The following is a 25,546-nucleotide window of genomic DNA, read 5'->3' on the forward strand; positions in this document are numbered from 1 at the left end:
TCGCCACGGCAACAGCCAACCGGGCGGCGCGCGCCGCCGCGCGCGGAGGGGCGGGGCGGGGTGGAAGAAAGAACGGGGAGGAGGGCGTCACGTGGCGCGCCCCGCCGCCTCCCCCGCCCGGAGGCGCCGGCCAACGGGCGAGCGCGGCGGCGGCACGTGACGCCGAGGAGCGGCGGCGACTCGGCGGGCGACGGTTTCCTCCCGGCCCTCGCCCTGCGCTGTCGCCTTGGAGACAGCGGCCCCGCCCGCGCCCCCCGAGCCGCTCCGCGGGCCGGCTCCGCGACACGCGCTTCCCGCGGGGCCAATGGGCGGCCGCGCCGCTGTCACGCGGCGGGAGAGGGGAGCCAATGGCAGCGAGGGATGGGGGCGAGCGGGGCGGGGCGGGGCCGCGGCCGGAAGTGCTGGTCGGGGGCGCGTGGCGCCGGGGTCGGGGTGGTTGTGCTGTGGTGGCTGCAGTGTGAGGCTCCAGTACCGTGAGGCTCTCGGAGCTTTTATTTTTGCTTTCTTAACCATCGCTGGTTGTGATCGGACGTGGAGAGGAGGGACTTTGTTCCCATTAGGAACATTGTGGCTCAGCCAGAGCCGCCGGTCCGCTGCTCTGAACGCTGTTGGAAAAGGGCTCTCCTGGGGCTGCGCCTCTCATCGAGCTCTTCTTCCTTTTGCGTTGTCGCCTTTGTGCCTTTTCCTCTCTGCTTTTCTTTTGGATCTGCAGAGCTTCAAAACGAGCTTATCTCGGTAGGATGCCCACAGATTTATTCTGCCTAGAAGAGAGAAGTGCCCATAGAATCATAGAATGGCCTGGGTTGATAAAGGACCACAACGATCATCTAGTTTCAAACCCCCTGCTGTGTGCAGGGTCACCAACCACCAGACCCGTGTATTAAACTGCCAAAGCAAAAGCACGGCCGCACACATTTTGTGATGTAAATATGTTCCATAACAAAGGTACAAAGAATTCCTACGGGGCTCTCAGGATCCAGTTGGAAATGGCACTGAACCTGGAATTAGTAATATTTTCAGTGAATAATCTCATTTCTGTTAGCGACTTGAGAACTTCAGGTAATAAAACAGCCCACACAAGAACATGCAGTAGCACAAACTGCAAGATACTGCGTGCATGGGCTAATGGGTATTTGCACCATAAATCAAGGAGCTCTCTGGCAGAGGACTGGGAAAATACCCAGGTTTATTAGTCAGTGGTGAAAGGAAGCTAAGAATTTGAATCGCAGTCGCAAAAAAAGCCCCACAGATGTGACTGATGGGCATCAGGTCAAACCTCTGAGTTGCCAGTGAGACATTACTGCATTCTGGACTGACAAACCTTTTCCTGGAAAAGGAACCTGTACAGAAATACACCCAGGAGGGTTACTGGAGCTGAGCAAAGCTTATCTACAAGAATACACTTGGAATGTTTGTCTGGCTAAAGCAGCAAAAGCAAACGTGGAGGAGGGGTTCAGCTGCTGATAACAAATAAGCGAGGGCACGATTAAGAAGTGGCTATTGAAGCTAATAAACAAGGTTGATAGAACAGCGTGGATCTAAATTGTAAATATAAGTGGAAAGTGAAGGTGTCATCAGACTGGGGGTTTGGCCTTGCATTCAGAACAGTAAAAGATGAATGTATCTAACAGGCTTTGTAATGTGTTGTGTTTCAGATGACGTGCCATCATGCCAAAAAAAGGATTTACGTGTCTGTGCAGAAGGAGGAGATTTGGCCCTCCCTTCTTACACATCCCTTAGACTAGAAAGACTAGAGCACTTTCACAGAATCATAGAATGGCCTGGGTTGGAAAGGACCACAATGATCATCTAGTTTCGACCTCCCTGCTGTGTGCAGGGTCGCCAACCACCAGACCAGGCTGCCCAGAGCCACATCCAGCCTGGCCTTGAATGCCTCCAGGGATGGGGCATCCACAACCTCCTTAATCAATCTGTTCCAGTGTGTCACCACCCTCTGTGTGAAAAACTTCCTCCTAATATCTAACCTAAACCTCCCCTGTCTCAGTTTAAAACCATTCCCCCTTGTCCTATCACTATCCACCCTCATATACAGCCGTTCACCTCCTGTTTGTACGCTCCCTTCAAGTTCTGGAAGGCTGCTATGAGGTCTCCCCACAGCCTTCTCTTCTGCAAGCTAACTTCCCTGATGTTCACTTGTTCTCAGGGAGAAGCTGCTGATTGCTGGTTTATGGTGAGGAGGGTGATCAGAGTGAAGATGCAGCAGGAGCGCTCAGACTGCACAGATTCACACCAGCTGGTCAGTCTGGAGATGGTCAAGTTTCCTAGGCAGTGAGGCATTTTGTCATTTAATGATAGTGGGATGATGTGTGCAGGGACCAAAGAAACAGAAAAATGGGATGCACGGGAACAGCTTTTATGGCTTGGAAGACGGTAAAGGAATGGGGCAAAATGGTCTGTGGGAGGAGCTGCTGGATGCCCAGAATGGATGACTGTTCCTGAGAATCTGTCACTTCACTCATCAGGCTAAAAACCTTATCATTGCCCTAGTTTTCTAGCCTTCTCCCTTGGTTGATTCTGATTCACCTGGGGAAGACGACAACGTGGAAAATTCAGCTGGTAAGTGCTGGAATTTCTGTGCTAAAAACAAATGCAGATATTAGTTATGTGTAGTTATTTTTAGTGAGTTTGAGAACATAGGGCTGCTTCAGTGCTGCCAGTTCTTTCTTTTATGCACATTGCTTATCCTTGCACTGTTCTCTACCAAATAGTTGGGAGGAAAAAGAAAAACAGTTTCAAGGAAAGAGAAACTTCCTGCCACCAAAGATTGAGCTAGACGAGGCTTGTCCAGGCAAATATCTCCATCCACATCTGACGGGCAGACAGGCCGTCTCCTTTCCCAGCACGACCTCCTTTGCAGCTTCTCAGAGCATTCTCAGGAGTTATCCAGTCCCTCTGTGCCGTGTGGCTGGAATTTTGCTGCCTTCACAGAGTTTAGAAACTTTAGGCTTCAGACAGTTTTATTGCTCACTTCTCAGGTCTTTTATATTGAGCTATCATATTTCAGACTTCAGCAGCCTGTGGCTAACCACACCGTCTTATGATAGGCTGGAGTTTCTCTATAAATATTTTCTATTTTTACGCAGAAAACAACATACTGTTGCATAAATTTTGTGCTTGCTGCTGTGGCCTCTGAGTGCATGTTAGTGTACAAGAGATGGAGAGGGCCTTTAGATCTATTTTTGTTCATTGTAGGGTAGTAGAACAATGGTTCTTGCTTACTGCCATATTTTTGCATTTGAACTGGCCTTGCTGTCATTGCACAGATTGCATGTAGCCATGCATAATTTCAGTATTTTAGGAAGCATTAACTGTTAAGGATTGAGATCATATTTACTTTTCCATCTAATACTTCTTTCCAAAATGTCTGATTAGAACTGTCCATACAGCTGTTACCAAACTCACAGTACAACTAGCTGAAGTGAAAGGTGGCTGACTTTTCTTATCCCTAGCACTTCTAGGTGATCACACTGTTAATTTCCCTTTCTTCCCTATAGTCACATTATCTCTTTTTTACCAACTATAAAATCGTAGGTGTTTGTCATCTTCATGAAAACAGAAACTTTCCAGATGAGAGCAGAAACCACATCAGGGCACTCGTGAAGTGACAGAACACTGGACCTGAGCTTGGCTGAGGTTGGTGGCAGCCCTTGATGCACAGGAGCCAGGATAGTAGGGAGCCAGAAGGGCACAGGGTAAGATTTGATGTACTGCTGGAAGATTGTGTGTCATAGAGCTATGCTGCTTGCAGGCCAGTTGGGGTTTACTATTTTTTTGGTTTGTTTGTTTGTTTGTCCTTAAGGAAATCAAAGCATTTAAGTTTTAAGGTTGTAGTGCTTGTGTTTTGCATTAGTAGAGCCCAAGTCTTATGAGGAGTGGCTGAGAGAACTGGGATTGTTTAGTCTGGGGAAGAGGAGGCTCAGGGGAGACCTTATCACCCTCTCCAACTACCTGAAAGAGAGTTGTGGTGAGGGGTTGGTATCTTCTTCCATGTAACTAATGATAGGGCTAGGAGGGATGACACTGAAAAGGGAGATCCTAAACCATCAGACAAGATGTGCTGGCAGCTCTTTTTCCCTCATGTTAAACTGTGTATAGTCTTCATTTAAGCATCTTTGGAATCAGGAAGACAAAATTTGAACAGGTACCTGGCGTACCATGCAGATTCATGGAGTGTAAACAGACGCAGCCTGCTTGCTTAGTCTCCTCACCCTCTGAAATCCACATTGCCTCTCTGCTATACCACTATTGTAGCCTGCCTGACCCTATGCTGTGCCACTGCAGCCTCATGAACCTATAGAAAATTAATCCAGACTAGAAAAGCAACTTGTGAAATCGTTGCTAGCTGTCAGGGACTCAGACAGGACAGAGGAACAGAGTTAACTCCATCCACAGCTCAAAATGGTTTATACTCACACCTATTGCTTCCCACGAGACGGTTTTTGTTTTGAGAAGTAAAGCAAACTAGATCACATTCTGGCAGAACTAGACTGAATTAATGTGTTTTACTGTACAACTAGAGGGGACTACAAGTGTGAACGCAGTTAACTGTGGCTCTGCCAGCAGATACTCATTAACTTGTTGTAGCTGTCACTTCCAATTGTGTGCTCCCATCCTCAGGGATTTTACTTTATTTTTTTTAACAATTTGAAAGACATGGAGACAATAGAAGTAGGCATACCAAAGTCTCCTCTCAGCCATAATTTAATTTTCTAATCAGAAAGGAGCATTCAGGCTTCAGTTCCGTGGGCTTGTTTTAGAGGATGACCACTTTGGTAGCTCTGCACATGGGGACAGCTTTCTGTTGTTACCATCTTATTAATGCTTTCCTGACACTACAGATTAACTGTTTGGAGGAAGGGGATCACTCACCAAGGGGTGGGGCTGATGATTTTTAACTACTTTGTGAAGCTGTGTATCCATCCCTGTCACGTAATAAGGTCGTCGTGTTTAATTGAAGATGGTGGTTAAATTTAAAAAGAATAATTGCTCCTGGCCCGTTTTTATTAGGAATGAAAATTTGATCGAACCATTCCCAAAGCACTGAGAAATCTAAATGAAAATATTCTGGCTTAGCTTGTGACCTGATTTTTATTGGTTTTAGTGGAGTTTTGGTGGACTTCTGCTGATGTGTTACACATTTTACAGCAAAGAGTTCTTTTACTTACCCTAAAAGCAAAGAAGAAACCTTGTTGATGTTATTAATTTGAATGAAAAGCTTCCATTACGTGTCTTAAGTTTTGTAAGAAATTCTCGTCTGCCAATAAAGTTAAGTTAAATAGCTGTCATCCATATGTAGGTTCAAAACAGGGGAGTCAGCTTCAGGATATAAAAAACCTGCAGTGAAATAAATTAAAAACAGCTAATTTATTATTCCATTTGACTTTCTCCTTATGATGTTTAAAAAATAATTCAATCACAAGATTTAAGAGAAAGTGGAAATAATGATGATCTGTTTTTATTAAGGTACAAAACTCTTGGAGTATCTATGGCAAACAGAGTAGACATTGCTGTCTGAGTCAGACGTGAAAGGAAGTGTTTAATCCCCCATTTTAATAACCAGAATATGAGCATCAGGGCCTTGTGTTTCACAAGCATTAGATTTTTGTATGTGTCAATAAAAAGATCAGTATTACAGTTACAGTAGTATTTTCTTTTTATGTAGTTACTTTGAGCAAAACATTCAGAACTCAATTAATCTTTAAGATGCCTTAATTGCTGTGAGTTATACTGTAAATTAAAATAAGCTTTCCAACCCACTTTTCTTGTATTTATTTCTCAAATACGTGCTTTCTTAAATGGGGCAGTATTTAATCACCACAGATGTGATCAAATCACAGCTGAGATAATTTTGTACATGTGCTGAAACTGGTTTAGTGCTTTTGGTGCATGTCAGAGTAGAGGTGTTTGTTCTGGATGTTTGGATCTGTGTTGCCTGTTTTAGGCAGGGAAGAGCAAATGGCATGCGACCTCTGCCCCAGGTCCTTGGAGAGGGACATTTGTGGGCAGACCAAGGTGGGTGCTGGCTTTTGGCCAGGGAGAAATGAGATTGGGTCTTTCCAAAGAAGACTCGGCAGCCACTGTGGTGGCTGAAGTAGGAAGTTCTAATTTAATGCTTTGAAATCAGGAATTGCTTCAAAGCTAAGCATTAGAAGCCTGAAAATCATTAGGATTTGGATTTTTTTTAATACTAACTGTTGGATTTGCCTTTTAATTCTCTATTCTCTAGGTACTATTGCTTCATTACTTTGTGATACAGTGGAGAGTGGACTCTTCTCATAGGTAACTAGTGATAGGACCTGAGGCAATTGCCCTCAAGTTGATCCAGGAGAGGTTTTGTTTGTAGATGTTAGGGAAAATTTATTCTCTGAAAGAGCAGCAAAGCATTGGAAGAGGAAGTGTTCGAGTCACCATCTCTGAAGGTGTTCAAGTGTGTAGATGTGGCACTGAGGGGCATAGGTTAGTGGGTGTGGTGGTGATGGGTTGGTGATTGGACTTGATGCTCTTGATTCATTCACTGTTTATTTAAGAGGACTCCATATCATAAGTATAAAATCAGAAGTTGTGGCAAGAGGGACTGTGAACGGGGTAAAAATAGCTCAGTAACCATTCTGAGTATGGTGAGTTTCTTGCAGAGGAAAAAAAAAAAAAAGGAAGTGGCTTTGTGAGGTGTACAAAGTCCACATCCTCTTCTGTAAGTTTTCAATGCTGTACAAGAATGCAACCCTGTGACTACTGCTTTCTAGCAAATTTTTGGAGCTGTGATATACTGGGAGGTCCATTCTGTAAGTGGGAGATATACATATGTTACTTTAACAAAGAATCATAGTTAGTTTCCTTGAAGAAAATAGCATTAAGAATTTACTTCAGCCTCTTCTTGCATTTCCTCTTGGGACTTTGTTGTGGTCTGGTATATTTGCGGGTAAATTATTGCATAATAATGGGGGAACAACTTAGAAAACACACAAAAAAATCCCCCAAATTAGATTTTTTCAATAACATTTGGGACCTTTCATACAGATCTAGTGTCTGAACAGAGATGAATGTTATTGGGCTTTTTCGGACATATTTTTTCTAGTGGGTTTGGGATGCCTGTGGTGATCATTGCACAGGAATGATGAATCTGCTGGAACTGCCCCTTAACAGCCTTCTCAAGGCAGTCAGTGTCTGCTAGTTTTCACCATATACACTTGTAGTGCTTTCTTACCCAGTCAGCACAGAGCCTTTGGGTTCCAGCACAGCATTGCTCCTTCTCTTTCAGTCACTGCCTGTAGGGTTAGTGATATAGCTTGAGGAGAAAAAATATGTAATTCTGCTTTTCTGTTGTGATTGCACTTACCAAAAAAACATCCAAAAAACCCAACTGCTTTGATTGGAAGTTCAGTGTTTGCAATTTTTTTTTTGCTTTATCAAATCGTGATGTCTCAGCCCTATAAACAGTCACTGCTTGGTGTAGCTGTTGGTTTTCACAATCACCTATGAAGGGTGTTGCCTCGACCCCTACAGAGGGACAGCACGGTAGATCTTCCTTAGAAATGTCGTGATTGCTACCATGAAGACCCACAACTAAAACTTGCTGGAATTTCCTTACAACTATCGAGAAGGCTGAAGAGTAGATTGTAAGAGCTGGTAAGGTTCATGCTCTGCGATGAGGCAGTTTGAGTGCATCAGGGTCAGTCCTGATGGACATCTGCACATCTGGTTCTGAAAGATCTCAAGTAGTCCCATGGAAGCCCAAAGTGTGTTGTTGTCTTCACTGTTAGTTTAAGTTTCAACTTGAATCTAATTTTGTATATTTTAAACCTGTTACACCTCATCCAATACATTCAGCAGACTTTCATGCACTGTAACACAATCTCATTTTCCCCTTTGTCTTCTCCAGAATCTCTGATCAAATTCCATCTTCCCTGGAATTTTTCTTAGTAAAGCGTCTCTTTCCTGAAGCACAGGATCCAAAACTGGACTTGCTGAGGCAGAGCTGGGCAGGAAGAACTCGCCTCCCAGGGAAGGTGGGAGTTTTATACCTACCAGTGTAACCTGAAGCTTTTCTTCACAGCAAAACCATGGCCGAGTTGATTGGTGCTAAGCTTGTGATCTGTAATTAGCCTCTCCCACTCACCTCTTTCATGAAAAAGTTCTGCTCAGCTAATGATACCTCACCCCAATTTTGAGAAACTGATTGTTCCTATCTAAGGGCAGTACCTTGCACTTGTCTTCACTGAATTGCATCACAGATCTTGTGCTATTTTTTCCTACTCTTGTCAGGTTCTAATTTTGTCATCCAACATACTTTCAGGCCCTTCTCAGCTTTGTAGCATTCTCAAATCTAATAAGCATCGTCTTTTCCATGTAATTCACCAATAAATGACTAGTTGCTGGACAGTGCCCTAACAAAATAAGTATTCATTATGTTTACTCTTATTACATAAGAAACTACATTTATTTTATTGAGTCCAGTGCATATTAGATGCAGCTCTGTGACCACAGAAATTATGGCAGAGCAGAGAACTGAGTTAGCTAGCATAGATAGCACACAAATACCCTCTTAACTTGAAATTGTAATTGGGACTGCCTCATCTGATTCTTTAGGTAGTGCTTTCTTTTTTTCCTGAGAAGTTCCTATCTGCAAACACTCAGTGTCTTTAGATATGGCTGCACCATTGATCCTTCCTCCACTGAAAAGATTATAGGTCGGGTAAAACTTGTGATGGCTCAACTCTTTGGTGGACTGAGACACAATTCACCTCAGTGGCCATATCTCATGCCAGGTAGCTGTTAGCAAAATCTAATTGTTTAATCGAAAAGCCTAATGAATAATACACGTTGCCATATAATTTTATTGTGCTTACTCTTGCTTCCTAAAACGTGCATTGCTGTTACATCAAATGTGCTCCTTCAGCAAAGCTACCAAATGCTTAAAAATCAACAGCATTCCTGTAAGATAAAAAAAAAAAAAGTGTTTTAATTGGCTATTCTCACTCAGTTTCATCTGGGAAAGCATGGGGTAGATAACCTCAGAGAGCACATAAATATCCAGCGAGGAATTGCACAGAGCGGTGGTCCAGAAAGATGTTGTCATGCATGTAGCATGCACCAGATGGGAGCTATGCAGTAAATCAATACCAGATTGAACTGGGAAATCACACTGAGCACGCGGTAAGAGCCATTTTTTTCCATGCAACCTTGATGGGCATCTGCTGAAACACCATCTCAGTGGCTCGTGGCCTTCAGTGCTTAAGCCAGCTGTGAAGGTGGCTGGTGAACCCCCAACTCATCCACGTGTTTGAAAGATGTGATCCATTATCTATTCAGCTATGGTCTAATGTAGCAGGGAAATTGTTTCCCTGAAGTAATTTAAAAGTTGTTGGGATCAAAACCTGGAAAATGACTCCAAGACCCAGAAGAACAACTAGCTGCAGTTTAGCGTGGGAGGAGAAGGAGCCAACAGTAGCTCCAAATCAAACAGGAGCAAATGACTCTCTGTCACAGTGTGATAGATCCAAAACAGTGCTATTCATACACATCTCCACTGTGCTGAGGTATGGTGCAGCTCATGGCAGGGCTGCTTGCTGGTTTGGGGTCTGTAGGGATGTATGTCTTGAGGGGACAGAGGTGCAACTCACTGCTCCAGGGTAGTTTAACAAGGAGGGGTGTGTGCACCCCTCATACATCCAGTATGCTAGCTGTGGTTATGTGTCTCACTGCTGTGCCTGCTTTAGAAATAACGCACTCCTCACCTTGCCACAGTTTTCTTTACACAGAGGGAGATGGGAGTAGGAAGTTACTGGTCACTGCAGCCCTAAACATTTCTCTTAATGGTACAGATCAACCACCACGATTTGAGAGAGCGGCCTATTCGTGCCTGTTTGAGCAGGAAATATTATGTCTCACCTTCTAAATCAGGCTCTGTGCAGATGACGGTGATGATAGTCAACACTTCCCCCCATCTATTTAGAAAGACAAGACAAAGCCGCATGCTTTGGTTAAATCAGACTATTTACAACTCTCTTTGCACTTTCTTTTATTTTCGTATTTCAGGTAGTGCCTGGGGAATGGACTGTCTCCGACCCTGATATATAGTTATATAGTACCATTTGATTAGAAGATGAAACATCTATTTAAAAACACATAAAGGAAATTAAAGAGCAGGAGCAATCTGAGCTGCAGTATATTCCACAGCCTTGAAAGCCTTCAGCTTTTTTGGAGTCTCAGCCGCTATAAATTGGCATGAACTCCAGTATCTTAAAGCTGCCATTGGTCTGTGTGACCCGAGGAGGTGACCTCCGAGACTACTGTATAAATAAAGAGCTTTCAACCTGCCAAGGTCAAAATAAATAATATTTTTGGCCCAGTCCTGGCTACATGCATCCGTGTCGCTCCTTGATTTAAGCAGCACTTTACAAAGCAGCTGAGGTGAGGGCACGGCCTACATGTTTCCGTCTCTGAGAAGACCAAATCCAGGTGCTGCACAAACAGATCTTAGCAGAGCCATTTTCTTTCATCAGTTTTATGGTGAATTGGCTTAAGTGTGCAGGCTCCTGGAGCGTGAAGCCACATCCAGCTGTGTTTTTGAATTAAGCTAAAATATAAAAGAGAGACAGCTGTTTCTCTCTGCAAGTATTCATGAAGTAATACGTAGGTTGCTCTGAAAGTGATGCCTCCTATTTCTTTCCATGGAAACTACAGTAGATACATAATAATACTCTCATAGAGCAAATTTTCAGCTATGAAACACTCTTCTTCAACACAGTCAGCACCATTAGCTAAGCGTGCCACGCTTGTAAAAATCTGCATTGATGGAGGTGACCCACTGTTGCTGTCTGCACTGCTGAAATGCACCACCCACTGCCTCACTGTGCTCATCCATAGGTTGGGCTCCGGAAACATTCAGCAAATGTTAATGAATGTCAGTGGGTGCTCTTTTTTCTGTGTGGAGGAATTCAGTGAGACTCCTTTGCTTCATACACTCTTCCATGTCAGATGTCATTCTGTCAGACTGCCCCTCTGCTGCCGTCTGTCACACAGCAACAACATGGAATGGGATACTGGTGGGAAGTCACCCAGCAACCTCTACTGCCATTCCACCACCATCCACCTCTGATGTTGTGGGCCAACATAATAAAAATGGAGGCACTACTTTTGGAGCAGCTCCTGCAGTAGTAACAATAAAGGAAAAGTAAAATAGAATGCTTTGTTTGTGCTATTTATAAAAGTAATGATTCGATCGACTATGAAATGATGGTTGATTTTGGGCACTTTGAGTGACTAACGTTTGATTCTGACCGAGTCATTTTCTGAGAGGAGAAAAAAGCAAGCTGTGCTCTGAGGAAAGAGCTCTGGATTTATATAGAGAGGTGCTGCTGAGTAGCACTGCTGGCATCCTTTATTTAAATAGGAATAATTGTATTGCGCAGGAAACTTGGACTTGAAAGCAATTCCTGTGATAATTACTCCTACAGAGGAATTCACCAAAACTTGAAGGCTGGTCTCATGTCACAGAAGATCATCTGCTTTTGGGCTAAAATTGCAGCAAAGGGAGAGGAAACAGGCAAATAAGAAAGAACGTAGGCTCCGAAAAGACAGGTCTTTTCAAGAAAATGGTTCATTTCAACAAGAAAGGGCAAAGTGTCTCTTGGAGTAATCATCTGATGCAGACGGATGTGAGAGGCAAGTAAGAGAACAACAGCGCTGTGCTTGGATTTCTGTTCAAGTGTCCCTGCTGGGTTCTTGTTGTACAATGTCCCCTCACTGTGCTACCATTTCGCTTTCCATTGGGTTTCCACAATACCTGATAGCTGTCATCAAAACCTGCCCCATGGGGTGCATTCACTGTGAAATACCAGCAAATTTATCTCACCCAGTGGCTGGAACACTTCTCAAAGTGGGCTTATTTACAGCGAGCCTAGAAGAAAGCCTTCACCATCTTCTCCCTGGTCTCAAAACATTGCATGGAGCAGGCAGGACACTGTCTGCAAAAAGTCCTCTCCAGGAACGTCCTGGCCACTCTACCATCAACACCAAGTGAATCCCTAATTAAGCAGTGCTTTAAATACTCAGATCCTTGTGGCTTCCTGCTTTAGTTACGAGAATGAAGACTGTCTGGTCAGTCTAACTGGAAATAGCTCCCACACAGGCTTTTTTTTTACAGCAAGGGGGTTGGAACCAGATGATCTTTAAGTTCCCTCCCAACCCAAGCTATTTTGTGATTCTTATGATTCTTAAGCTTGCAGGAAATGTCTCCGTGTGGCATAAGATGCTTTAAGAACCCCGCAACCTCAGACAGAAGTGAAGGAGCAGAAGTTGGCAGGCAGCATGGGGTTCCCGTGGTGCACATATGCTCAGAAGAGAAGCTGAGGTGAAAGTCAGAGCAAGGAGGATTTGGCTGCTGGGGGTGGGTGGGGAGATGCACGGCACTGTGAGCCCCAGAAGTGCCTGGCAGGGGTCACCCAGGCACCTCTGCTGGCTCCAGCCTCTCCTTCTCACTCCATTTACTCACACAGAATGTCTGGGGCTGAGTGCAAAAGGCCTAACTTTTGTGCAGTAAAAATACGCTTCTGTTATTACTCTAATTCATCTTCCACCTGACATTAGTGGGCCAGTACAGAGAAAAAGATGGCTAGAAGAAAACTATTGCCACTGTTCAGGCAGTCCATAAAAATACCGTACTACATCTGGAAAATAGAGCGGTTGCAAATGAGAAAGTGCAGAGTTAGCTGACAATTTGATTTAACTAATTCAGTTGCATTTGCCTTATAGGCTCTCCGTATGTTGCAAATTATTTTTGGATTGTACTTCATACAGAGGAATATTTGAATTACCTTGCTGCAGAGGCCGTTCTGTGAGGGATAAGAGGAATTGATCTAGAAGACAAATGGGTGCATCTGAGATGCACATTTAAAGAGGACTGAAGCAAACTGGAAATTAAGTAGCCTGACCTTTGAAAGCTGCAAAGGATGTGCAAGCCATCTAACCCCCAGTAGACTGGGGAGAAAAATACCAACCAGAAGTTCCCATACATAGAACTAGATCAGACAGAGTAAAGTGGGTCCACCCAAACAATTTAGAATAAAACAGTGTATTTGCATACGAGAATGGTCCTTTGTAATGGTTTTAAACTGAGACAGGGGAGGTTTAGGTTAGATCTTAGGAGGAAGTTTTTCACACAGAGGGTGGTGACGGACTGGAACAGGTTGCCCAAGGAGGTTGTGGATGCCCCATCCCTGGAGGCATTCAAGGCCAGGCTGGATGTGGCTCTGGGCAGCCTGGTCTGGTGGTTGGTGACCCTGCACATAGCAGGGGGGTTGAAACTAGATGATCGTTGTGGTCCTTTTCAACCCAGGCCATTCTATGATTCTATGATTACAACTGCATTCCCACTAAGTTATAAGGATAAAATCATACTTGCATTGATACGATCACAATGATGGAATAAAGCCCATGTGAAGATTATGCCTGATGCTACATGTCAGAGGGGTATGGTAATTCTAAATTCCTCCCTATAACCTGGTAAGGGATACCAACATCTCAAAGTCACTAAATGTGAAATCTGTGTTGGCGATTTATATGACTTTCTCAAGAATGCTGTGAGCTTCTCTTTGGCCTTACCTCCGTGAGCATGTGGGCATTTAGGTGACATGAGAAGCATTTCTAGGCACCGCCGTAGGTGAATGCAAGCTTACATATGCAAAAATGCTTGGTGATGCTGAGTACCTAAAGCCTTCACAGGGGCCTCCAGACTTGAGATATCCATCCAGCTCTGTGCTCCTTCAGAGCAGCAGCTCCAGGCCAAGTGTCTGACATGACAGAACAGCTACAGGTAAACAGCGGAATCCTTCCTAGCAGCTTTCCAAGTGTGGGAAGCTTGCTGGCTCACAGTAGCACTGTCAGTCACCAACTTCAGCATCTCTGAGTGCACTCCGCTGGCATTCAGCGTGATGGCCTTAAGCTGAAAACAAGGAACTAAATGCATCTCCTCTGTCTAACACCCTGTGAAATGAGAGGCGCTTGCGGCAAACCTCACCGCCATCACCAGCACCTCCACCCTGAGCACAGCCGCGACACCAACAACGTGGCCAAGGAGGATGATCACCAAAACTCGTTTTCCTTCGGAGCAATATCCAAATGCAGCTCTTTGAAGATGAGAGGAGCAGGGTGTCTTTCCTGCAGAGATTTTCCCACATCATAAAGCCATGTGCATTTTCCTCACTGGGAAAGAAACTTTGATGGAAATGATGCGACTGCAGCACTGCACTGCTCGTATGAGCAGTTTGCACCATTATCCTACTTGTAAGGTTTTTTCCCCTCTTGCAGCACAAGGTATTTTCATGAAACAATGTGTAATTTATTTCCTATAGTTTCTGAGGGTTCTTTAACCACTGAACTGGACGAATGAGAACTCAGCAGACCTTTGTATAATTTATTCATTCACAGATAATCTAACTATATAATCAATACCTATCACAATTTGCTCAAATACATTACATACCAGGAACAGTGACTGCTTTGATGCAGCAGCTGAGATGGTATTTCCCCCACCACCTCCCACAAAAGCAACAGAATCACTGTGGTCCCTCTGAAAAGCCTTCTGAACTGTCAATTATATGACATTAAAAAGGGAGGTTACTTGAAAAGCAGGGCTTGGTAAGGGCTTGGCTAGAGAAATGATTGCAGGCACAGTGAGCATGGTATGCATGTGATCAGATGCCAAGGAAGGTTTTCAGCAGTTCCAGACAAGGTGTATTTTTGGGTCCCGTCAACTCACACAATAAATGCCTCCAGCAGAAGGTCCAGTACAGAGGTCACACTGCCTGACTGCCATGCCCACAAGTCCCTTCTCCTTCATCAGCCACAATTCAGATGGGCTGGGTTGTTGCTAGACTCTGCTGGAGAGAAACAGCTCTTTCTGAAACCAACCCCAGCTGCTGTTTTGGTAACTTGCTCAGCAGACACTCCCAGAGCGCAGCACAGAGATGGCTGAACCAGTTTTGGCTTCCTCCACTGTGTACAAACATGCAAAGCTATCCCAGCAGGTACTGACCTCTCAGATGTCACGTATCCTTTCGTTTCACGTTATTAATTTCAGTGGGCTTGCAAAAAAAAAAAAGCAGCCCTCAGATTGCTTCAGACTTCTGAACTGCAAAACAAACAGAACCATGCTGGAAGTATGAATCATGCCTTACGGCCATGGATGTGCTGCGTGAGGCCTGAGGAGATGGAGCTGGCCAGGCTGATGTGAAGCAATGTGATGTCCCCGGGGCAAGGGACTGCTCCCTGGGGGGACACAGCATTTGGCACTGAAGTGGTGACACCAGACTGTGTGTGAGGGCACACGTGGCTGCTGAGTCATGGCCCACGGCCTGCTGCCCTGTGGAGAACACCAAAGGTTTCCAAAATCTCCTCTCTGGAAAAACCATCTTCTGGAAACCCTGGAAGTATCTTTGCACATGGAGATGTACAAAGATCACTGGCTTGGTGGGCTCCCAAAACCTCTCGTCTCCCAGAAGAGCTTCTCCATTGCTATGCAGGAAACAGAAAGACATTTTTAGATGAGAAAATGAACACATCCTGACCCTGACAACTCGCCAGAAGGCTGAGGTTTAACTCAAAAGAGCGTAAACAGAGAAAATTTCACCTCCTCAATCTTTAGGTGAATTTGAATCGTTTGCTGCTCCTGCTTCACAATGCCCTTGTAGCCCTCTAATTCTCCAGCCCTCTCTCTGTAAGGCAGCCCTGTGTCTCTCCTCCAACCCACATGCCCGTTCTCAGCAGGCTTCTGGCTCCATTCACTTGTGATGCATCCAAACTGACTGGTTGACCTGGTGGTTTTCCACATCACTTGTGACCTTGGACTCCTTTCAAACCAGTCCCATGCTGATGCAATGTGTACAACCTTATGACACAAATTCTTGATTCTGCATGTTCCTAAGGGAGCAGAAATTGTTACCCCCTTTAACTGTTAAAACAATGGATCAGAGGAGATGGTGTGAGGAAACCGTGGAGCTGCAAACCAGTGTTTTTAATCCCTTCTCTGCCACTGAGCTCGTTGTGTGATCTCTGCGCTTGGGCAATGCTGTTCTCCCAGGGGAACAATGAGATGAGGGGACGAGTTGATGGCATAAAGCTCTGTGAGATATGGGCAAGGCAAGAGGATGGAGCGTGACAAACCCTGCAGTGCTTACCCATCTGTGAGCTACCCCAGTGAGCACCTGCAGGTGGGAGGGACACAAAATGACTTTTGGGGAGCTAAATCCATGTGGTCCAGTGTCATGGAATCATAGACTGGCCTGGGTTGAAAAGGACACAAAGATTGTCTAGTTTCAACCCCCCTGCTGTGTGCAGGGTCGCCAACCAGCAGACCAGGCTGCCCAGAGCCACATCCAGCCTGGCCTTGAATGCCTCCAGGGATGGGGCATCCACAGCCTCCTTGGGCAACCTGGTCCAGTGCCTCACCACCTCTGTGTGAAAAACTTCCTCCTTGGCACAAGAACATCACACTACTGCCCAAAGCTCTGCTCTGTGCAGGATGCAGACAGCAGGCAGGATGGTCCTATGGCAGGCAGCAGGCGTGTGCTGTTCAGCAAGGCAAAGACCACGTTTGTTGAGGAGCAGGGGACCACACGTAACAATTTGTTCCTTGAATACGCAATCAAGAAAAATGATAAGTTTTTAAAAGACAACCTGTGCTTTCTTTGGTCCATATTTGCTGCCCCTGCCCCTTCTTCTCAGTCACCTCTCGATGAAAGAAGGGTCCGACTCGGCTGTCACTTTAAAATGCTTCTTTTTATTTCAGTGGTTGTACATTGGGTGAATGAATTGAACGTCACAACAGAAATAGAATGGTTATTTAACAGACCACTAGTAGTTATATGCTGGAATCGAGCGAATGGAGGGGCTTCTCAAACTGTTACCGAGGTGTTGGTGTGAGCACTGTCAGTTATACTGGATGAGAGAGGCAAACAAAAAGGTATTTTGGTGAGGAGCTGTATCGCTCGAAGGAAATTACGCTGAGACATTCTCAAGTAGCTTGAAACTACGCCTCAGCCGCAGTATTCACTGCCTCTGTGTTGGCCCATCTCATGGTTCCTTTAGGGGGTTTTATTTGTGTGTTTTTTGTCGGTTTTTTTTTTTTTTTTTTAATTAAACAAAGCATTTAAAATTTAATCATCTTTGTTAGACTTTTTTTTTTTTTTTAAATATAAACAAAGTTTTGGCAAATAATATTTATACAGAAAAATAGTTTTAGATCTTCCCAAATTTTGAAATAGTCTATAAAATTACTTTATAAATAAATAAAATGCAGAATCTGTTGTACACGTATTTGCACATCTCTGTAATTGCCTCCTTACCGTTAGCATAGGTTTGTACTTTTACAGTTTTTAGGAATATTACAAAGTCGTCAAGTCGGAAAGTGGATCTCTTATTAAAAATACATTTTCTCTTTTTGTCTGTCAGTTTATCTGGATGAAAGACCTGATGTATCTGAAGCTTCGTCATCCATGGGCAAAAAATAGTCGTATTGGATTACTTGTAGAAAACATAGAATAACAGTTATTTTGAAACATAAAAAGTTCACACAAAACGATGCCTTGAAGAGTTATCTACATAAAATATTTAAACAACATGGATAATTTACCATTTAGTATTATACAATAAGCTACCCAAATGCCTAAATTAACTATTATAAAAAAATAAAAACAACTTTGACAGATATAGGCAAGTTGCAGTGTCAACTACCTAGTTATAATGACTGAGAAAGTCTACAAATATTAGTGTTTTAATAGTATATAATGGTGATACCTTAACTGCTAAAGTAACAAGTTAAGATACGTTATTTTCCCACAAATTAAAACTAACGCAACGTTACAAGCACTATGTTAATTTTACAGTCGAATTGTGATCCTTGTTTTTTTTTTTTTTTTTTGTCTTTTTTTTTTTTTTTTTCCTGTCAGATGATCAAATCTCCAGCTTTATATATAAATAGATAGTAATTAGACAATGGACGAACAAGATTTAGCCCGGAAATCGTTTCCTAGACAAACAGTTCCACTCTTAGTGCCTTCAGTCGTTCCCAACGGGCAGTGCTGCCAAAGTTTAAAATAGTTTACAATCAATCTGAAGAGGTTAAGTTAAAATACTGCAATCACTAATAATGTCCACATAGAAAACTTATGCTGCAAACAATTATACATAATATCCACTTATAACAGCTGTCTTGTTTTTCAAACAATAATTTAAAAACTATGTCATTTCTGTGATACATGTGCAACATATAAAATGTGAAAATATGAAATATTTGGTACAATAGTGCTTGAAACAAATCTCAAATCAAACAAATGAAATTTTAATTATACATATATAATTACCTTGTAAATCAACAAAGTATTTAAAAAAGTAAACAACATTAAAATCTGCTTCATCCATATATATGTATGTATGTATATATAATATGTATATAATTGTATTAAAGATATCTTCATACTTTCGTGACATAAAATATGTTTTTAAAGAAAAACAATTAAAAGAACTATTTTTTCTCCATTCTAATGTGGTTACAATCGCATAACCCAATTAAAAAAAAATGCAAATACAGTAATGATTTATTAAACTGAATCTCATTCTACATTCTTAGTGTTCAGTTAATAACCTAGATTAAAGTCACTTACGAAGTCTCAGTGACTAAACTGAATTTTAATTAAATTAGAGTATTGTACACTTCTCTTCATCTACAGCTTGCTTTTTCTCCTTTCCTTTTGTCAGTTTGGTCTTTTCTTTTGATTTTACGTCGGCCGAGGTTACTCCCTAAGAGCTTGGATCTTTTGGGTAACCCGACCACGAGTCTGAGAGATATTTGCCTCTGCTAGGATTGACTGTTGGCATCAGGCTCACTTTCACCAAGTCTGATGTGACAAAATTTAGGCACTTCTGCAAAGTCTCTTTTAAAAACATTATAAATATACTCGTAAAATAATATTTTCAAGACTTTGTTCTTTTGGGGACTGAAAGGGGGTATGAAGCTCATACTGTGCAAATTTCTCACTTTTTTTTTTTTTTTTCTTCTCCTATTCTGCTATGACTCAAATGCAACTTCTCCATACAAGTCAAACACCAACCATGTGCATCTAAAGAATTTGTGCTTTACTTTGGGTTTCTGGCTAAAAATTTCAGACTGGCAGGGTGACGTGCAGGACGCCGGGCTTTGTTGCACTTCCTCCCTCTCGGAGTCAAATTGCTCGGGGAGCAAAACCAGGAGTTTTTTTAACCAAGAAGAAAACCCCCAATTATAGTTCGGGTTCAAACTAAACGTGCAACCGGGATATGTTTTTAGCCAATACAAATTAATTATTGCTGAGCTTGAAAGATTCATGAACTGTGAATCTCCCAAGGCTAACTGAATTGGACCATTTCCATTAGGTATAGTTATGGAGAAAAGACAACGTTTGCAAGAATTAAACTATGTTTAGAAAATCTTCAAAAGTAAATGTTACCCTTTATGTCTTGAAACATCACAGCTGGTATCAGGTAGTTAACTATTTTAGGTCGGAGTATAGTAAGCATACCATATTTAATATTCATATATGACATAGCAGCACTAGCTTTTTAGAGTTTGTGATTTGTCCGTAAGAACAAATTCTTTACTTAGCATGCAGTTTGTGGCAATTCTAGAGAGGAGGAGACAGGATAGTATGTACAGTAGCCGTGCTTGGCCATCCGCAGGGAGGCTTCGTGGCACTCCGTCCCGTTCCTGCTGATTACTTCAGGATTATCTGTGGAGAGAAAGGAAAGCGTGATCACGCCGCTGGGTGAGGCCGCCGAGTCCCCAAAACGGGCGGCACTGCTCTGACTACAGCCGGCCTCTACAGGACAGCCTCCCATGCTCTGAATGCTGGCTGGGAGCCCGTGAGTCTCACAGACCTGCTCAGCGCATCCTCCGCTGCGTGAGGACACGTGGAGGGGTTGTTTTAGGTAACAAAACACGAGAGGGAATCGGGGAACCACGCTTGCCTGGCAAGATAGCCCAACTCTGGACCTTGCCAGGGGGCTGGAGAAACCCCCAGTGCCCACCTCCTTGTGACAGCCAAATGGGGAACAGCATGGGGCAGAGGCGGAGGCAGGGCCGCTCACCATTACCAAGCCAAAACAAAAAGGTGTACCGGGCTGGAAGTTTGTGACAAGTTGTTTTTTTTTTTAATGCATTTCTAGCAACTGCTAATTTCTAACGCATTATCTGCAGGTCAGTGAGTTGAGAGCTCCTTCACGCTTCCTCACACCAGCAAGTCCAGGGGGATGATCCTAAAGGCACCCCTGCCAATCGCTAACCTGCCGGCTTGTCTCCAATGGCCTCAGCCTAAGAGTGAAACAACCATTCTGCAGATGCAAGCTATTGTGCTTCCAATACTGCGATGGTATTGGGCAGGATGTGCTCAAGGAGCTTCCAAAATACAAAGGCAGTCCACTCAACCAGCACGCAGCACTGGGAGATGATCTGCATTTCCATCCTCTTCCACATAAAGGGCTGTCAGTGAATGGGATATCAAAAGCACAGGATCTGATGTTTTACCACGGTGTTGTTAATCTGTACTCCAGACCAAAGCACAAGTCAAGGAACTGGAGTGCATCGCTTGCTCTTCCTGTTTGATTTGGCACTCTGTGTATTTTTAAGCTGTGTTTGTAAGTAGTCTGCAAGACAGGCATGACAGCACTTTGACCTACTTGTGTAGTACGCAGACAGACCGCTGCTTAATGCAATATTTATTTTAAAAGGGAAAGAAAAAAGGTGTTTTGAAAATGACTTCAGCAACATACTACCTCTGACATACAGAAAAGAAACACGCTCAGCAATGTGTGGAAAGCCCTTGCCCTAGGCACCCCGAGACCACGCAGAACATGCCTTGCAACCCCGCACTGCTCTGTTCCCAGGGCACCAAGGAGGGCTTTAGGAACAGCACAGCATGCCACAAAGATTGCCAATGAGTACAGACCCTGTCTAACTTGCTGGCATGCTTGAAAGTAATCTCTTATCATCACTGATAACTTGGTGACTCCCACTTTAAAGGGCTGGACGTCTAAATACATCATAGTTACAACAAGGATATATATTTGTAAAGACTTCCACTCATTGTGAGTTTGTGGGCTTATCATCTATCTGCTGTTTCCTATTGAAATAACAGAGAAATACCTTTGCTGAAATAATAAAGCCTTGCCTGTAATAATCCTGGTCCATCTACAGCACTGTGACTTGGCAGTTAGTACAAAGAATGAAGCCGTGCTGAAAATAAGAAGTGGCCCAGATTATCAGCACTGGTATTTTTAGCGTGTTACGACCCAACATGTCAATGTAATTAATAAAGCAGCTTTAGCTATACTGGGTTAGCCATAGTCACGCAAATGTATTTAAGGGATCCTAAAGTCTGGTTTAATGGAACGTAACCTGAAATCTACACAGTTTAAAAATTAGGATTTCAGATATTGCAGCTGCCTGTCTTCCCTGGCAACTTTTGAGGGGACAGAACTTGCATTTTGCTCTCACTTTTTTTCTCCCTGCACCACTGCTACAGAGAAAAGACAGAGAGTTCACTGCCACTTCTAGATGTCTCGAGAGGCCAAACTGGACCGATGCCCCCAGCTCCTCCAAAACACAGGACAGCTGCGGGCAACGTGAAAGAGCCGGGTCCTCCTCCCTTCACCATTCAGGTGAGCAGCAGGGTCCAGGTGAGGACCTCCACCATCCCATCCCCATCCTGCCATCTGTCCCCACTCTCAGCACTCAGGAAGCAGCAAAGACAATGTGGACGCCTCTCCTTTGTGTGCACATCCTGTTTACGTGGTGTTGGGTGCAGGGGAGCGACAGCAGCTGGAGTTCTCCCCCCTATGTTTGACTCCACTGTATCTTCCTCCTCCCAGCTCTTCCTTGCAAACCCAATGCTCGTGCAGTGTGTAACTAGGGCATGTTGCACCTTGGCTATTCCTAGCACACGTAGGAGTCCTCTGAGGAAAAATCCTCAAGTCTCTCCTTCAGAAGCAGCTTCTCCAATGCAGAGGCGCAGAACTGAGGAGCTACGTTTCTTTTTTAACCTGAACCACAAAGTGTAAAATGCATCCCATGGTCTTTAATTATATCTTCACACCCTATTTCTCCCAAGATATCACAACTCCACCGCAGCTTTGTACACGTGTAGCAACTTCTGCAACTGGTTTTTTTCACTGTGTCTGACAGAGGAACACAAAACGGTAAACTACTTTACATGGAAAATACGCAGTGAACTTCTCCCATTTAACCTACAAACAAAGCAATAAGCTCTGTTGGAACATGGAAGCTATCTAAGTCTGCATCGCTGCTAATTGCTCCACTGCCTGCACGCTGAACAAGAAGCTGTACAAACAGTAGTGACCAAAGAACACCCCTGCAAACACTTACTACAGTCTCCACTCCCCCATTACTTGTAAAGAGGTCTAACAACCAGGAATCCTGTTGGAAGTATTACATCTCCTTATGTACATGCACATGACTCATCCCATGTGCTGTGATACTATTACATTCATTAAACTTCCCAACAACTTGATGTGATGTATTGACACCACAGTAAATGTGAGCATTACAAATGGAAAAATACAAGTACACAACAAGTGTGCATTTTTGTGTGTGTATGCACACAATCCCATGTGCAATCATCTATGGCTCAAACATGGGAAAGCATTTTCTCATGCTCTGTAAGGATAATATCACATCCATATCTGCAGGACTGGGTACAGACATGCAGGAAAAGAAACTCTGCTACTGCAGAAACAGATCTAATACGAACACTATTTCTAGCAAAAGCACAATGGCCTGGCACTTGCAGACTGAGACACTAATGCACAGAAGATTTAATAACAGCAAATAGCATTGTTCTGAGCCACAGATGTCACTGTCTTCTTAGTGCTTATATCAAGTGCTGGAGACTACCACTCTCTAGACTAAAATCACTGACATAGTGCCAGTGTGAGTTACTGGACCTCATGAATCTGGGAGGGGATCTGAACTTCTGCAGTCAAGCATTTGATTGCTTTTTTTTTTTTTTTTTTTTGTAAAAGCTGGCTTTCTCTGCTCTCAAATGCAGCAGACAACTCAGCATTAGCCTGCAGTTCCCTCAGACCCAGCAGAGAAGGCTGTGAGTACTTACTGTCTCAAGACTTAAGAGTAAAACAGACAATTTCTTTCCAGTTAAGGTGTAAAATCCACATTTGCGAACCTTTTCTGACCTCGAGATTACTCCGTGCACTGTTTTACTTAATGCCATTCACATCATTACCTGAATTCCTTAGGATCATGACTGGATACTACTGATTTCAGGCCTAGAACTCACGAAACTTGTGTGTGTGCTTTATTCTGCTCGCCACTGGAACAGGTTGCCCAAGGAGGCTGTAGAAGCCTCATCCCTGGAGGCATTCAAGGTCAGGCTGGATGCGGCTCTGGGCAGCCTGGTCTGGTGGTTGGTGACCCTGAGGTCCTTTTCAACCCAGGCCATTCTATGATTCTGTGATTCTGGTTCCAGACTTACTATGCAATGATGAACACAGAAAATGTACCATGCTGCATGAATTCAGCGCACATGAACTCTTGTTCAACTCAGAGATCTGTCACAGTGGATATGCTGGAAAACATGACTTTGCGTCTGGCTCAGAGACGTTTCTCTTTAAGAAGGTCTCAAATTAATTCTCCAAATTACACTTCATGAGTGTTAATACTTTTTCAGGTGGGATTAAGATCATACATGACCTCCGCACTGCAAAGCATTTATCCCTCCAAAAGCGAACTCATACGCAGTAAACATCCCAGCCTTTTAATTTCAGAGCAATGTACTGATAGGAGTTCTCTGCAGACATCTCAGATGGTTTCAGACATGCAAGCCGCAGCCGGTCACCCTGTTTTACATCTTACTACCCTACCTCAGGCAACTTATCTTACCATGAGACAAATTACAAACTCATGATGCTTTTTTTCCCTCCACCCAACGTCAGAGTCTGTGGCAAGCAGCTCACACTGAGGTACTTAACTCGTAGCCGTCTGCGACAGGGCAGATGACTCCCACCACAGTGACATTTTCCATTTTCATGTTTCTCACACCAGGAGCAGGATGGTCAGATGTAAGGAGGGTATACATTAAAACCGACAGATATTTTCAGGCAGCCTGCTCATATGAGACTGTCTCATAACTTCTCCCACTCTCTAAAAATAAAACCAACACCAAGTATTTCTTCCCTTTGACATGAAATCCAGGACTATTTATATTTCCCAATGCCTTTGGGAAATGCTTTCATGTCTTTATTTTTCATTTTCTCTTAGAATGCTCTACTATGGCATGTGCCTTGTTCTTTGTCTTCACAGTGAATCAGTCTCTCTTTTCTCAATCAAAAATGGAAAAGGATGAGTTTCAGACAGTGTCTGAGAATATTCAGACATTTACTGAGAGTGCTCACCATCTATAGCTCACCATCACCATCAGTGCATCACCATCAGTTCTCCTTGTGCATAGATTGATTTCTTTTACCTCTGATTTCTCCCTGGTCAATCAGTGTCCCACTCCAGGACTCCCACCAATGCTGATGCAAGGCCTGGGAACTGACCCTGTCCTCAACCACCTGGATGAAAAGCAGCCTGCCTGCTCCAAACACTCTGCTGGAGGGCTGCTTGGGTAAACTCTGCATCTCCCCCACCTTAGTTATTGTCCTGTCTCCCACCAGCACTGCTGATTGCTTCATCACTGTTCATAAACACACCTAGCCCCACTTTGTGTCACTGGCTGCTTCCCTTTGCAGTTCCTGCTCTCATGATGGCCAGAAGCCCTGTTTTCCTTTTCAGCATGTTACTATTTAATGTCAGCTCATTTTGTTTTTCTAACCGTGCACCCCTCTTTAATTCAGGACTGAACAGGACTTTATCTTATTGCTTCTCCATTTATCCAATGCATTCCCAATGCATTTGTCTACTTTGCCCATCAATGAGGCGACCGCTGCTTTGCATATAAATGTGAAGTCTGCAGGCCATAGATCTCCTGGGTTGTATTCCCACACAGTCACTAACACAGGGTTCATCACGTTTCCTGAGGAGCTGAGGTCCTATTTGCTTGGGTTTTTGATTTTTGGGTTTTTGTTCTGTTTGGGTTTTTTTGTAAACCCCCAACCCTCCTCTTCCCCCCCCACCCCCACCAGTCCATCCCCTGACATGGTAATTTTGGTGTCCTGGTCCATCTTTTTCTTCCTTAAATCTGAGTACCCCCACTCCCACTCTGCTTCATGGGCCATCGGCCCTTCTGGCCACTTGCCAAAGACTGCTGAGGTAAAATACCTGCCCCACTACTTTGATTATTTGCACTTCTGGGGTCTGCTAACAAGTCTATGTATTCTACCCAGTGGGATGTTTACCAAAACTGCACATCATCACAGCCAGAATGAAACACGTAGCCATATACCCATGCAAGCTAATTCAGTCCAGTTTCTTTGGGCAAGATATAGCAATGCTTTTTCAGTGTGATTCCAAAGGGTCAGACAC

The 25,546-nt window shown here is 43.8% G+C and overlaps 1 protein-coding gene across 8 annotated transcripts in view; it reads right to left on the reverse strand.

The window, feature by feature from the left end:
* Positions 1-17,101: 17,101 nt before the first annotated feature.
* The window catches only part of MBNL2 (muscleblind like splicing regulator 2), a 105,384-nt gene continuing 96,939 nt past the window's right edge, over positions 17,102-25,546 (reverse strand). For all 8 annotated transcript variants that reach the window (XM_090129825.1, XM_090129833.1, XM_090129816.1 and 5 more), the window contains one exon: positions 17,102-19,781. In XM_090129825.1, the coding sequence (XP_089985951.1) occupies positions 19,654-19,781 (128 nt within the window). In that variant the 3' untranslated portion in view covers positions 17,102-19,653. The remainder of the gene's footprint in view (positions 19,782-25,546) is intronic.

The sequence above is a fragment of the Phasianus colchicus genome, chromosome 1 (genome assembly GCF_987193195.1).
Source record: "Phasianus colchicus chromosome 1, bPhaCol1.hap1.1, whole genome shotgun sequence".
NCBI classification, from domain to species: Eukaryota; Metazoa; Chordata; class Aves; order Galliformes; family Phasianidae; genus Phasianus; species Phasianus colchicus.